Consider the following 16,420-nt stretch of genomic DNA (forward strand, 5'->3'; position numbering starts at 1 on the left):
GTATAGTTAGGAGAGAGGTGAAATATAAGCTGGTTTAAGGTGGGGGGCGGGGGGAGAGAGAAGTTGAGGGTGGGGTGGTTGTGGGGACAAGCAAGCAGTGATAGGAGCAGTGAATCAAAAGATGTCACAGACAAAAGGATCAAAGAGGTGTTGAAGGTGGTGATATTATCTAAGAAAAGTGCTAATTAAGAATGGATGGCAGGATACTCAAGGTACAGCTCTAGTGGGGGTGGGGTGGAAAGACTAACAAAGTATTAGTTGTAGATTTAAAAATAATGAAAATAGGTGGGAAAAGAAGAATCTATATAAATTATTGAAAAAAAAAGGGGATCTCAGTCTTGAATATTTTAATTGATTCCTGGCATCCACAGCCTTTTTGGGGAGCAGGTTCAAGATATCCACTATTCTCTAAGTGAATGATGATTTTGGATTTTTCTCTTAAATGGTCTAGCAGTGATTTTAAAAATTATGCTCCCTTTTCTGGATTCCACTACCAGAACCTGTCAAAGTAAGAGGTGAATTTGTGACAGTCAACTGCTAGCATAGCAGAAGATCTACAGATACTAATGGATAATGAATGAATGAATGAATGAATGAATGAAGTGGTGAAAGCTTAGGGAATGAAAATGAATGTAAAAAGGACAAGTTATGAAGAAATAATGCTGGGAAAGTAGAGGTCGAGATGAATGGTCAACAGTTGGAACAGGTATCATAATTTAAGGATTTAGGAAGCATCTGGTCAGAAGATGGTTACAGCCGTAAAGAAATCAGAGCTAGAATAACAATGGCAAAGAATGTATTCTCCAAGAAACAAGAATTTTTCAGCAGAAGAACAAGTCGAGATCTTAAGAAGGGAATTATCAAGATAGTGATTTGGAGTGTCTTGTACAGAACTGAAATGTAGACCTTGAGAAAAGTGGTCATCCAGAGACTAGGAAGTTGTGAAATGTGGTTCTGGAGAAGGATGGAGTGGGCCAGTTGGAGAGAACAGAAAAGCAAGGAAGTAGTTCTCAGGATGATGGAGGAGGAAGGATTATTAGTGAATATCAAGAAAAGACAACAAGGTTGGACTGGCTATATTCTAAGGCATGAGAACTTGCTGAAGGGGGTGACTAAAGGAAGGTTAAAGGGATGTAAACCATGAGGGAGAAAGAGAATGATGATATTAGGCACCTCGACTTTGAAAATGGAAGACCCCTATGAGAAACTGAAAAGAAAAGCACAAGGCCATGAGCTGTAGAGAACTGTGCAGAAGAGCTGCCCTTAGGCAGATCATATCTAGTATCTACCAGAAGAATCTGCCCTATGAACTCAGTTCATCAGTTTAAACAACCCAATCCAATCATTCCTCAACCTTGTATACTTAAGAATCAGTCCATGCAACCTGTCCTCATAGCTTAACTCTCAGTCCCCATATCAATCTGGTGAATCTGTGTGGCACCTCCTCCAAGACCAATATATCCTTTTCGAGGCTCGGGGCCTAGAACCGGATAATGGTTTGGCCAAGGTTGTGCAACGGAGCATAACTTTTGTATTCCAATCCTCTCATAGCCTTTTTTTCTTTAGGTTGTACACTATACAAAAACTTTCAGCGATTTGTCTACATTGACACCTAAATCCCTCAGCACCTCTGGAGCCCCTTGCCATTTAGAAAACATTTCCAATTTGACTTTTTGAATCCAAAAAAAATTCTCACATTGAATTCCATCTGTCACATTTTTCCCACTCACTTTGTCTGTTTATGTCCCTTTGCAATGCCCTCCATCTACACATTTTCTGTGCTCCTAACTTTGTGCAAACTTGGATATACAATTCTTTATTCCTTCATCCAAATGTAGTAAAAAGCCAAGGTAATATTAACCTCTAGGGTGCTAGCCAGAACTCTGGCTACCCCAGATTTAATTGACTCTATCTATTTTTCACTGTTCTCTTCTTTGTCTAAGAGAATTGTCCACTACCCACCCAATTCTCTGTGACCTTTGCCTCTTTTCTCTTGTAGGAACTGGGAGAGGGTATTCCAGCAAGAGAGTCAAGCCACTGAAAGGTTGCACAGGTAAACAGGACAGTATAGGTAGAAGCATTCAGAGCAGGAGCACCTTCTTCATCTGGAGTTTTTGAGGCTGTGGAATTCACATGTTAGGTCAGATTGAGGCAGAAACTGTGCCAACATACAAGATTAAAATGGATGACTGGATGAAGGAAAGAGATATGGGAACAGTGTGGGTTAATCAGGTTAGAATTATTTGCTCATGTGGAGGGTAAATGCTGACATGGGTTGATTGGGCTGAATGGTTTGTTTCTTTATTGTAATTTCCATGTATTTTTATTACTGGAACTATTTATTACTAAGAGGGCCACCAGTGTGTATGCCCTCTCTCACTGTGGAAACTTTGTAGCTGAATTGCATCAAACTCCCCAGCAACCACACATGTATATCAGTCTAAATAGTGATTAACGTAGCATAAAATGTGCATCACAGAAACAAGTCATTCGATCCAGCCACTATAATGCATTTATGCTCCACTCTAGCCTTCCCCATTCCTCCTTATCCAACTCTATCAGCACAGTCTTCTACTCCCTTCTCCCTTGTCTAACTTCCCCTTAAATGCATCTATATTAATCACTACTACACCTCCCCTGTGGTGGCGAGTTCCACGTTCTCGCCACTCTCCAGATAAAGAAGTTTCTCCTGAATTCCCTATTGGATTTCTTGATGACTATCTTCTATTGATGGCCTCTTCCCCTGAAAAGTAGAAACAGACACTCTTTGCGTACTCTATCAAAGCTTCTCAGAATTTTGAAGACCTCTATTAGGTCACTAATGAAACTTCCCATTTTAACAAAGGAACTCAATCTGTTCATGCTGTCCAAATATGTATAACTTGCCAATTCTGCGATATCCTTGTAAATCTTCTTAGCGTACTCTCCAGAACCTCTGTCCTTTTTATACTATGGCGAACAGAACTAAGCACAGTACTGTAAATCTGCTCTAACCAAGATTTGATGAAAGTTTAACATAAACCTCTCTACATTTCAATTTCTGTCCCTCGAAAAAAATACAAGTACTCAATTTACTTTTGGAATGGCGATAGTGACCCACATCGCTATTTCAAAAATTTGTCCATTTGTACTCCCAGAACCCTTTGCTCCTCTACCCCATAAAGAGTGAGAGCGGCTGCAGTATAAAGAGAGAGACCAGTAGTGGGAACAAAGTGAGAGCGGCTGCAGTATAAAGAGAGAGATCAATAGTGGGAACACTGAGAGTTGCAGCAGTATAAAGAGGGCGGAGCTACCATGTTTGAAAAAAAGATCAGTGTGATGTCATAGTATAGCGGTTGTAAATAGTTAATTTGAAAAGGAGCGGGAACTAAGCAGCTAGGGCTGTGTGGGATCGAGCTGTCCCGGAAGCAAAATGAAGTCACAGTACAAGATCATGTGGGGTGAGTTGTCTGGTAAATTTTTCATTTAATCTAAATTGATCAAAGATAAAGACCAGAGAGATGATCTGCAGAGGGAGAGAGGTGAGCAATTAGGTGATTGGTTGTTGAGTTTCAAGACTTTTCTTCTCCCTCTAAACTAAGGCAGTAGCTTAAACTGGTGCTGGGGAGATACAAGTATTGAATTAAGTTCATAGCTCAACTAGTGAAACTAATTAATGCAGTTTAAAATAATGGTTAAGTGATATTTCTAAACTTGGAACCTGTAATAAAACACAATAAAGGTGGCAGGACAGGCGATGTGTTGCAGCCGTAGCATGTGGTAAACATGAGTATTCTCCACAGTGACCACACGTGCCTGTAACTCAAGGGACTTCAGCTCCAAGTTGATGAGTTGGAATCCAAGCTTCAGCCACTGTCATGATCAGGGTGACGGAAAGTTACCCAGAGAGTTCCAGGAAGCAGTCCTTAGGTTAGGTACTTCTGATTTGGTCAATGATCAGAGACAGGAGTGTGTGACTGCGAGTGAGGTAAGCATGGGGATCCAGAAGTTAGCAATGCAGGCCTTGCACTTGTCCAACAGGTATAAGGTTCTTGCTGCTTGTGCGATCGAGTGCAGGGGTTGCTTAGAGTGACGGAGATTGAGGGGCGACTTGATAGAAGTTTACAAAATTATGAGTGGCATGGACAGAGTAGCATGGACAGAGTAGATAGTCAGAAGCTTTTCAATTACTAGGGGACATAGATTTAAGGTGAGAGGAGAAAACTTTAGAGGAGATGTGCGGGGCAAGTTTTTTACGCAGAGGGTAGTGAGTGTCTGGAATTCGCTGCCAGAGGAGGTGGTGGAAGCAGGTACGATAGTGGTGTTTAAGAGGCAGCTTGACAAATACATGAATAGGATGGGGATAGAGGGATACGGACCCCAGAAGTGCAAAATGTTTTAGTTTGACAGGCAATATGATCGGCGCAGGCTTGGATGGCCGAAGGGCCTGTTCCTGTGCTGTACTTTTCTTTGTTCTTGTTCTTTGATGGGTAAACTGAGCACAGCACCATGGTGCAGGGGCCATTCAAATGTGAGCAGGGAAGTGGGGGGAAGGAATGTAATTCTAGTCGGCTTCAGTATAGTTAGGAGCATAGATTCTGTTCCCTGCAGCCAACAGCGTGAATCCTGAAGACTGTGTTGTTGGCACAGTGCCAGGGTTAAAGAAATCTCCTTGCGGCTGGAGAGGAACTTGTGGTGAGGCGGGGGGGGGGGGAAGGATCCAGCTGTCGTAGTTCTCGTGGGTATCAAGGGCATAGGTAGGGCAAAGAAAGAGGCCCTGTTAAGGGTGTCATGAGCAACTAGGGATTAAATTAAAAGTCAGAACCACTACCTGAACCAAAAGCAAGCTGTCACAGGGTAAATAAGATCAGAGAGTTGAGTACGTGGCTTCAAGGTTGGTGTGGGAAAGATGGGTTTCAATTTATGGGGCATTGGCATCAGTACTGGGCAATGAGGGAGCTGCACCAAAGGGACGGCCTTCATTTGAACCACGCTGGGACCAGAGTCCTGGTGAATTGTAAAACTAGGGCTGCAGAGGGGGCTTTGAACTGAATAGTGTGATGGGTTGAGGGTTCATGAGGGAGGTTTGGAAAGTCAAAGGGAAAGGACAAGCCAATAGTACAGGCGGCGATGGAGATAATGATAACCAGATGTGACAGGAAGGCACAGAGTATACAACATGAGTGTAACAGCAAATAAGGTCAAAGGAGGGAAACAATAGTCAAAACACAGAATTAAAAGTCCTTTATCTGAATGCATGCAGCATTCATAACAAGATAGATGAATTGATTGTACAAATAGAAATAAGAGTATATGATAGGGGAGATGGTGACATCGTAGTAATGTCATTGGGCTAGTTTACCCTGGGGCCCAGGCTAATGGGGATAAAGGTTCAAATCCCACCACAGCAGCTGGTGGAATTAATAAAATTTTAAAAATCTTGTATCAAAAGAAGTCACTAGTGGAAATGGTTTAAAGGAGAAAGAGTACAAATCAAGGAATAATGGGGCCTTATAAAGAAAGGTATTGAAATAATCATGGGCGATTTGAATCTTCTTATAGATTGACCCAATCAAATTAGCAAAATTAGCCTAGAGGATGAGTTCACAAAAGTATAATCAGGACAATTTCTTAGAACATCACGTTCTGGAACTAACCAGGGAACAGTTTATTTTAGACCTGGCAATGTCTAATAAGATAAAATTAATTAAAGACCTCATAGTAAAGGGTGCTTTAGGCAAGAGTAATTGTAACATGGAGAATTTCACATTCAGTTTGAAGGTGAGAAATTTGGGTCCAGATCTAGTGCCTTAAACTTAAATAAAGGCAATTACAAGGGTACGAAGACAGAATTGCCTAAAGTGGAGTGGGAGATAGGTTAAAAAGGTAAGACGGTAGACAAGTGGCAGCAGGCATTTAAGGAGATATTCCAGTGAGAAAGAAAGGCTCCATGAGAAGGATGCAACATCCATGGCTTAACAAAGGAAGTGAAGGAAGGTATTAAATTGAAAGAAAAAGTGTACAATGTTGCAAATATACTTTGATGTAAGGTTGGCACATCATCACCCACCTCGCCATTTAAAACTCCAGGAATTTTGCTTTTCGCAAATGTTTGGAAAGTAACCTCCTGTTGGACTGTTGCTTTTGTGTTTAATTAGAGTTGAAGTACTTGCAATTTTTGGAATGCTTTTTTTGAATGATTGCCAGAAGTTGCCAGAAGATTGAGATTTTTTTAGAAACCAGCAAAAGAATTCAAAGAATAGAGAAAAATCAAGAGGCATAAGGGAGGAAGGAACTTAAAACAATCTCTATCACAAGAGAAAAAGTACTGGGAAAACTAATGGGACTAAAGGCTGATAAGTCCTCCTACATCCTTGGATCTTAAAAGAAGTGGCTGCAGAGATAGTGGATACCTTGGTTGTACTCTTCCAATATTTCCTAGATTCTGGAAAGGTCCCAGCAGATTGGAAAATCACAAATGTAACACCATTATTCAAGAAAGTCTAACATCTGTCATTGGGAGAAAGCTAGAATCCATTATTAAGCAGGTGCTAGCAGGGCATTTAGCAAATCATGATACAATCAGGCAGAGTCTTGGTGGGAAGAGTGGAAAAGCAGAATGTTATTTAAGTGGAGAGAGACTGCAGAATGCTGCAGTACAAAGGGATCTGGGTGTCCTTGAATCACGAAAAGTTCATATACATGTACAACAAATAAATAGGAAAGCAATGTTGACCTTTATTGCAAGGTGAATGGAGTATAAAAGTCTTGCTAGATCTGTACAAGGCATTGGAGAGACCACACCTGGAGTGCGGTGTGCAGTTTTGGTCTCCTTACTTAGGAGGGATATGCTTGCATTGGAAGCAGTTCAGAGAAGGTTCACTATGCTGATTCCTCAGATGAAAGAAAGGTTGAGAAAGTTGGGTCTTTACACACTGGAGTTTAGAATGAGAGATGATCTTGTTGAAACATACAAAATTCTGAGAAGGGCTTATCAGGGTAGATGCTGAGAGGATGTTTTCTCTCATGGGGAAATCTAGAACCGGGAGCACAGTTTCTAAATAAAGGGCCTCCCATTAAAGACTGAGTTAAGGAGAAATTTCTACTCTAGCAGGAACCACGTACAAATGTCAGCTACCATGGGAGCCAGGAAGCAAAGATGGATGGTCAGTAGTTTGATGAGGATAAGATCGAGAAAGCAGGGGCTGGGTCTCTCGACAAGATGAGCATGAGGTGAAACAGATGAGAAATTCGAGAAAGATGCGGGTTCAGAAGCATTAATGTCTCCCTACCCTGGAGACATTGAGACCAATTATAACATGATTCTTGCCCATCAGGTACCATCCCCAACCTTTTCAAATCTTCCTCCTCAAAAGAAACCACACTTGGTCCCTTTGTTTTTGCAAACTACCATCCATTCCTATTTTACTGTGTTATAGCTGCTATATAAATACAGGAGACTAGGAGAGAAGTCAAAGAAAAAACAACTGGAAGGCAACAAAAAACTATGACATTAAACTACCAAGGGACATTAAAGATGATCTTGTTGAAACACATAAAATTCTGAGAAGGGCTTGTCAGGGTAGATGCTGAGAGGATGTTTTCTCTCATGGGGAAATCTAGAACTGGGGGCACAGTTTCTAAATAAGGGCCTCCCATTAAAGACTGAGTTAAGGAGAAATTTCTACTCTAGCAGGAACCTAGAACCAGGAACCAACTAAAGAGTTGGGATGGGAATAGGGCCACCATTGATGGTGAGAATAAATTCATAGGCAGCAATAATGAAATGGCAGAAATCGTAAAAGAATTATTTTCCCCCTACCAGACAACCAGCTGAGATCTGCTCATTCACTGTAGCCCTGAAATCAGAGTTGGAATCCTTTTGGTATATGGTGGACAGTACGACACAAAGCAGGGCTCTGAGTCATTACTGAGTCTGTTCTTTTCATCACTCACTTGTTCATCAGTTAAGTATTGTTATGCTACAAGTTTCTTAACTTCCTCTCTCAAGAGTCTACAGTTGAAATCTCATCAACATTAGTAAAGGATAACTTGCTTGGGTAATCTGACTGTTTAGTCATTTGGCCCTATTCCTAAGGGTGTGACTTGGATCTACTTCTTCAATTCCTGTGTAACATGCACATTTGTAAAATGTTTCCAAAACAAAATTTATGAAAAAAAAGAAACCTCTTTTAATGGGCATGGGCAGTTGTAAAAGTACAATTTAAATTGAAGAAATATGAAGATGAATTCACTCCATCAGAGCTTGTTTATTTCTTACCACAGGAATGGAGGGTGTTGCCATGGAAACCAGGTGTAGCCTGGGTGGCACCAACTGGTATCGGTGCAGGTGGACATGTCCAGAATGGTATTGTGGGAAATTTGACGTCACCCTTTCTTCCCTGTGAACCCATACACAAAGATTAGTGATTACACCAAATGATCCAGTTTACATCACAGGTCTGTGCTCGAGAAGAATTCAGTAAGTGAGGTTCTCCATTCCACAAGCAACATGCAATTACATTCCAGCCAGCAATGACTGAAGGACTATCAAAGACTCGAATCGACATTCGTTAATGAATTATTCAGTGTGTCAAAATATCCTTCTGGTTCTAGGAGCAAGATCAAAAATCAGAAAGGGAGGTGTCTCTGATGAAAAATTGGAATGTGTGGTGTTGGGGCAGGGGGGCTTAAGACACTATCTTACAATGAGGGACTTTCATAGCTTGGGACCAGCGAGATTCAAATCACATGAGCAACAAATGATTGAAAGCAAGCCAAGTTGGAGACATTATTCAGTCATCATTGTGGAACTTTATAAATGTAGTCATGAATAATGCAACGTAATGGGCGGAAAGAAAGTGTCATACTTTGAATCTGCCGCTTGGACAAAGCAAGTTCTCAAAGTCCTGTCGTTTCCAACAGATAAAGTAATGGGAGTTAACTATTCAAACCCAAGATTCGGATTGCTGTGAGACTTACCACAAAGGGAAGTAACACAAGCGATTGATTCATTAGCATCTCAGAATGGTCAACGGTCTCACAGAATCTTTACTTGGGTTCACAGAATAAAATGGTTTCCCCTCTCAAATGAGCTGCACCCCTCAAACCAGTCTCTGTGACAGAAAGAATGTTGCTACTCTGCAGTATCACTAGAAAGGACAAGCTGTATTCGCCTAATATTAAGCGAGTAACACTTCTTACCTGACTGTCTCCATCCAATGGTTTCTTTGGATCTCAGGGCCTCTCTGCTGGTAGACCGAACACTGTTGTTGCTGCTGATACACGGAGCACTGTTGTTGCTGCTGGTACACGGAGCACTGCTGCTGCTGCTGGTACTGGTACACAGAGCACTGCTGCTGTTGCTGGTACACAGAACACTGTTGTTGTTGCTGATACACGGAGCACTGCTGTTGTTGTTGCTGATAAACTGAACATTGTTGTTGTTGTTGATACACAGAGCATTGTTGCTGCTGTTGTTGCTGTGGAGTACTGGCTGGCACTAATGGAGTGTTCATTAGCAGAGAGGGAGCTGCTAGAGGCGGCTGCTGAAATGGCACCATGTGTAATGGCGGCACTGGCTGCTGAGAGGTTGGCACAGTTGGAAGCTGTTGGGAAGTGGTAGGCCTGTATGTTGTTGACAGACCTGGTTGGATGCGAGCGTGGTAAGATGGCACTGGCCGGGCAATGGGATAACTAGTTGATGTGGGAGGTTGACAGGATAGGCTTGCTGCCTGAGTAGTGGGTGTGGGACGAGCTAAAGCCCTTGAGAATGCGGAGTCTGCAAAACAGCAAAATAAATTCAGGTTAGGAAGATTCATTAGAATAAATGATACTGATTCATGAAATATGAAAGGCTACTAAATCTGTTTCATCGCATTACAGACTAAGCAATAAACTTCAGAAAGTTCAAATAGCAAGCGACCTGGTTGCTGGAAAAGGTATCACTAATTCCAAAATACCATGCATCCCTGCAAAGACCAATAAAATATGCTGATTCTATCCTGTCACACAATTCCAAACAGACCTGGCAGAAAGCTGCACCAGCAAGAAAACCCAATCGTGTTTTCATCATAGCCTTCTCAGCATTCACACCTGCACACCCTATCAGGGCTAACTTGCAATTCTGCAAAATCACTCATGACAGGAGTGCAGAAATACAAAGAATTACAGCACAGAAACAGCCCAACAGATCTTTTACAGTGTGAATGCTCAGTAAGGTTCCCTTCTATTCCTTTCTCCTAATGTACTTATCTCACTTCCATTCAAATACAACTCTTGCTATTCACCTCAATCACATTCTCACCACTTTCTGGTTAAAAAAGTTCTTCCTGAATTCCCTCTTGGATTTATTTGTGATTATCTTATATTTATGGTCCCTAGCTTTGGACTCCCTGCTCAACATCTTCTCTATGTGTACCCCTATCAAACTCCTTCCTCTCAACTTATGTCATCTCACCCTATCGACATATCCATCTGTTCCTTCCCCCCTCGTATAATTTACTGGCTTTCCCTCTTTAATGCATCTATGCTGATCACCTTAACCATCCCCTGTGGTAGAGTTCCATATTTTCAGAGCTGTTTAAGTAAAGGTGTTGCCCCTGAATTCCTTATTGGATTTATTGGTGACTATTTTAGTTTGATGGCCCCTAATTCTGAGTCTCCAAAAGTGAAACCATCTTTCCCCTAGTCTTTAATCCTTTCACAATTTGAGAGGCCGCTATCAGTCTGCTCTTTCCCCGAGGATAGAGCTTCGGCCTAATCAGTCTATCCTGACAGTTGTCAACTCTCTGTTTTGGTATCACACTTCTGAATTGATTTTACACTTTATCCAGTGTAATATGGAGAGCATAGCTGTGCACAGTACCTCAAGAGCGATCAAACCAAGGTTCTATATGATTTAAGCATAACAACTCTGCTTTTGATTTCTATTACTTTAGAAATGAAGCCTAGTGTTTTGTGATTTTATAGCATTGTTAACCTACTTGATATTGTAACTATTTGTGTGTCTGTACCCCTACATCCCTTTGCACAACTAACCCCATTTAAACTCATATTTCTGAGAAGTGATGACCTCTTTATTTCCACTACCAAAATGCACCACCCCACACTTGCGTATAATGAAATTAATTAACCATTTACGCACCCATTCTGCCAAGTCTTCCAAAACTCTTGATTCAGGAATTGTGAGATTGGATTGGAAGTTTGCTAATGTGACTCCACTATTCAAGAAAAGTGAGAAAGAGAAATCAGGTAACTACAGGCTTAGATAAGATAAATAGGCAGTACTCACCAGCCAATCACCTACCTGCTTCCATGTGATGTCACACCTCGATCTTTCTTTCCAAACACAGGCTCTGAACCCAGACTGGATAGGCTAGCCCCAGCCCACCACTGTCTCCCCCATTCTTTCCTTCTCTAGAGCCTTTAAGTCCCACTGTCTCCCATTCTCTGCACTCTCCCCCTCTCGCTCCTTTAAGCCCTGCTGTATCTCCCATTCTCTCGCACTCTCTCCTTTAAGTCCCACTGTCTCCCCCATTCTCTGTCTCCTTTAAGTCCCATAGTATCTCCGATTCTCTCGCACTCTCCCCCTCTCGCTCCTTTAAGCCCTGCTTTCTCTCCCATTCTCTCGCACTCTCTCCTTTAAGTCCCACTGTCTCCCCCATTCTCTCTCTGTCTCCTTTAAGTCCCATTGTATCTCCCATTCTCTCACTCTCTCAAGTCCCACTATGTCTCCCATGTCCCCATTCTCTCTCTCTCACTCCTTTAGGTCCCACTGCATCTCCCATTTTCTCTCTTCAAGGCAAGCTGTGTCTCCCATTTTCTCGCACTCTCCCTCTCCTTTAAGTCCTACTGTCTCCCTCATTCCCTCTCTCCTTCAAGACCCACTGTGTCTCCCATTCTGTCTCACTCCTTTAAGCCCCACTGTGTCTCCCATTCTCGCTCTCTCTCCTTTACGTCCCACTGTGTCTGCCATTTCCTCTCTCTACTTTAAGCCCTACTGTGCCTCCCACACACTCACTCGCTCCTTTAAGCCCTAATGTGCCTCCCATTCTCGCTCCTTTAGCCCCGCTTTGTCTCCCATTCTCTCGCACTCTCTCCCTCTCTCTCCTTTAGCCCGCTGTGTCTCCCATTCTCTCTCTCTCGCTCCTTTAAGCCCCACTGTGTCTCCGAAGTCTCTCGTGTTCTCTCTCATTTGTTTCAGCCCTGCTGTGTCCTCCTTTGAGTTTACATTCCCATCTAACTTTGCATCAACAACAAAATTAGATGCATTACTCTCGGTCTCTTCCTCTAAGTCATTAAAATAGATTGTAAATGACCGTGGCTCTTGCAGCATTCCCAAAATCCCTCTGCTTCTCCTCCTTTAAGACACTCTTCGATGAAGATTTTGGTCTCCATTCCTACTCCTCTTTTGTCTCAAGAGCACTCTTTTGATGATGCTTCTGTGAAATGCTGTGGGATAGTTATTTTCCAATTTTAAAGAATACTTGGGAAACAGTGACCACTACACAAAAAGATTTAGTATAAGGATAAGGAAAAAAAACTTGAGGATACAGATATTTAACTAGAAATAAACAAATGATAGTTAGATGAAAGGTTCTGCACCCAAACTAAACGGAAAGTAAAAGTGGCAAACAACCATTGTTCAGCAGATGGCAAGGGTACAAATCAAATCAGTTCCAGCAAAGAGAAAAGGATTGCAAAGAGTAAAAAATAAACATGAAAACCAGGATAACCACCCTTCATTTCCTAAACCCTTCCCGGAACTTTAGTCTCCCTCTCTTCTGTCCTCATAAAATTAAATTTAAAATGTATTAACAGGTGACTAGGGAAAAATTTAAAACAACTTGTGTGTATATTATATTAGATATATAAAATATATATATTTATAGATTATATTAAAATGTCCCAAGGTGCTTAACAGGAGCAATGTCAAACATGATGCAAGACAAAGGAGATGATAATTGAGCAAATGACCATACAGCTCAGCGCCCAGGCAACTCAATACACCAATGGTGAGGTGAAGGAACCAGGGAATGTGCACAAAAATCTTAGGTGGTTTGTAGAGCTTGAGGGGGTCACAGAGTTAGGGAATGGTGTGACCATGGGGGATCTGAACTCAAGAATAAGAATTTTAAAATCAAAGCATTGGCAACAAAAAAATTGAGAAATGCGTTCTGAATTTCAATTGCTGAAACTTCCCCCAGTAGTGGTAGCATCATTCCTGGTTCCTGCACAACAGTAATCATGACAACTAATTGATTACCTTACAATGCAAAATGTCATTGAGGGAATATTTTCAGGCAGGATGGTCAATGGTGAAAGGCAACTGGGAATGTTTGAACACTGGAAATCCAATAAAAGTTTACCTCTAAAATGGGACCTGCAGCATAGGCCTTCAAATATTATAGACAGGAAAGCAACTAAAAGGGAGATTAGAAAGGTCAAGGGGAGCACTACTTCAACAAAATAGAATATATAGCACAGAAACAGGCAATTCAGCCCAGCTAATCTGAGTTAGGTTTATACTCCATACCAGTCTCTTCCCATTCCATCTCCCTCATTTTCAGCCTCTCTCAATGACTTTCTATTCCTCTTTCTCTCATGCACTTGTCTAGTTTCTTTATGAAGTATCCAAGCTATTGGCCTCATGCACTTCTTGTGGTAGCGAGTTACAAATTTTAACTACTGTCTCAGTGAAGAAATTTCTCCTTATTTCCCTATTGGATTTATGTTTTGGATTTTCTGACAAGTGGATATCTACCATGCCAATTTCATTCATAATTTTAAAGGCCTCCATCAGATCTCCTCTAAATTTTCTCTAACATAAAAAGCCAACTCCGTATAATCTTTCTCTATAGCTAAAATCGTTCAGTTCTGGTTCCATCCTTGTAAATCATTTTTCCACTTTCTCTCGTTTTTCCATGTCCTTTTTAATAGTGTGTACACCAGAAGTGCAAATGGTGCAGATGACCAAAGTCCTATACAAGTTTAGCATAACATCGCTCCTTTTGAATTTTATATTTCTAGAAACAGCTCTAGAAACAAATGCTTTGTTAGCATTTTATCTGCTTTATCAACCTGCTTTCAACGACTAGTTAAGCTGTACTGTATCCCTAGATCCCTTTGCTCTTCTACCCCACCTTATTTTCCAAGCCGTAGGTAATGTTTCTCCTATCAAAGCACATCGCCTCACACCTATAGAACCATAGAAAAGTTACAGCAGAGAACGAGGCCATTCAGCCCATCATGTCTGCGCTGTCAGAAAAAAAAAACAAAAAAACTAGCTGCTCATTTAATCCCAACTTCCAGCACCCGGTCCATAGTCTTGCAGGTTACAGCACTTTAGGTGCAGATCCAGGTACCTTTTAAATGAGTTGAGGGTTTCTGCCTCCACCACCAAACCAGGCAGTGATTTCCAAACACCCACCACCCTCTGGTCCTCTAATCCTTCTACCGACTACCTTTGGTAATTGACCTCTCTGCTGGGGAAACAGGGCATCCCTGTCTACTCTATCTTGGCCCCACATAATCTTGTACACCTCAATCAGGTCACTCCCTCGGTTTCCTGAGTTCCAAGGAAAACAGCCTCAGTCCATCAAATCTTTCCTCATAGCTGCAACTTTCAAACCCTGGCAACATTTTTGTAAATCTGCTCTGCATTCTCTCCAGAGAGATTTTGTCCTTCCTGTAATGTGGTGACCAGAACTGTACACAAAATTCAGCTGTGGCCTAACCAGTGTTTTATACAGTTCCATCATTACATCCCTGCTTTTGCATTCTACACCTGGTCCAATAAAGGGAAACATTCCATATGCTTTCTTTACCACCTTTTCTACCTGTCCTGCCACCTTCAGGGACCTGTGGACATGCACTCCAAGGTCTCTCACTTCCTCTACCCCTTCCAATATCCTCCCATTTATTATGTATTCCCAGGTTTTGTTTGCCCTCTCAAAACACAATACCTCAGACTTCTCTGGATTGAATTCCATTTGCCACTTTTCCCCCCAACTCAACCAAATCATTGATATCATTCTGGAGACAACAGCTATCCTCTTCACTATCAACTACATGGCCAATTTTTGTGTCAACTGGTAATTTCCCAATCAATCCGCCCATATTTAAGTCCAAATCATTAATATATACAACAAACTGTAAGGGACCCAACATTGAGTCCACGGACCACCACTGGAAATGTTCCATTCTCAAAAACATTACCCTTTGTTTCCTGTCGCTGAGGCAATTTTGGATCCAACTCGTGACATTCCCCTGTATCCCATGGGTTTTTACTTTTCTAACCAGTCTGCCATGTGCGACCTTCTCAAATGCCTTACTCAAATCCATGTAGACCACATCCACTGCACTACCTTCATCAATCCTCCTTATAACTTCCTCAAAAAAATTCAATTAAATTAGTAAGACATGACCTTCCCCTAACAAAACCATGCTGACTATGCCTGATTAATCCGTTCCTTTCTAAGTGACAGTTTATCATGTCCCTCAGAATTGATTCTAATAATTTGCCCACCACCGAAGTCAGACTGACTGGCCTATAATTATTTGGTCTATCCCTCGCACCTTTTAAAAATAATGGTACAATGTTTGCAGACCTCCAATCCTCTGATACCTTGCCTGTATCTAGTGAGGATTGGAAAATGATCCTCAGAGAATCTGCTATTTCCTCCCTGGCTTCCTTGAACAGACTGGGATACAATCTATCTGATCCTGGTGACTCATCCACCTTCAAGGATGTCAGTCCTTCCAGTACATCCTCTCTCAATATGCTTATTGTATCTAATTTTTCACAGTCCTCCTCTAACTAGAATATCTGCTTCATCCCTTTCCTTATTGAAGACAGAGACAAAGTACTCATTGAGAATTCTACCCACATCTTCAGCATCAGAGCACAAGTTACCATGTACATCTCTAATTGGCCCTACCTTTTCCTTAGTTTTCTCTTGCTCTTAATGTACTGGTAAAATATCTTTGGGTTTTCTTTGATTTTACCAGCCAATATTTTTTCATATCCTCTCTTTGCTTTCCTAATTTCATTTTTTACTTCACCCCTGTATTTTCTATATTCCTTCAGGCTTTCCACAGTTTCAAGTTTTTTGTGACTGTCATAAGCTCTCTTTTTCTGCTTTATCTTACAATGTATGCTTCTGGATTAGAAGGGGCACTAGGTTTGGCAGTACCGCCTTTGTTCTTTGTGGGGACATGTCTACACTGTACCAACAGAATCTCGCTTTTGAATATCTCCCATTGATTTGACACCGTTTTCCCTTCTAGTAGCAATGTCCAGTCCACTTTCGCCAGTTAACCTCTCGGTTTTATAAAATTGGTCTTCCCCCAATTTAGAAGTTTTAATCCTGTTCTATCTTTATCCTTTTCCATAATTACATTACATTTAACTATATTATGGTCACTATCTCCAAAATGG

The 16,420-nt window shown here is 41.5% G+C and overlaps 1 protein-coding gene across 1 annotated transcript in view; it reads right to left on the minus strand.

Annotated features, from left to right (window-relative positions):
• The window catches only part of LOC144688292 (uncharacterized), a 76,894-nt gene that overhangs the window by 40,311 nt on the left and 20,163 nt on the right, over window positions 1–16,420 (minus strand). Inside the window, exons 7-8 of the mRNA XM_078554724.1 lie at window positions 9,184–9,760; window positions 8,261–8,381 (exon numbers count right to left, since the gene is read on the minus strand). Coding sequence (XP_078410850.1) covers window positions 8,261–8,381; window positions 9,184–9,760 — 698 coding nt within the window. The remainder of the gene's footprint in view (window positions 1–8,260; window positions 8,382–9,183; window positions 9,761–16,420) is intronic.

Source organism: Cetorhinus maximus, chromosome 13 (assembly GCF_964194155.1).
Source record: "Cetorhinus maximus chromosome 13, sCetMax3.hap1.1, whole genome shotgun sequence".
Taxonomy (NCBI): domain Eukaryota; kingdom Metazoa; phylum Chordata; class Chondrichthyes; order Lamniformes; family Cetorhinidae; genus Cetorhinus; species Cetorhinus maximus.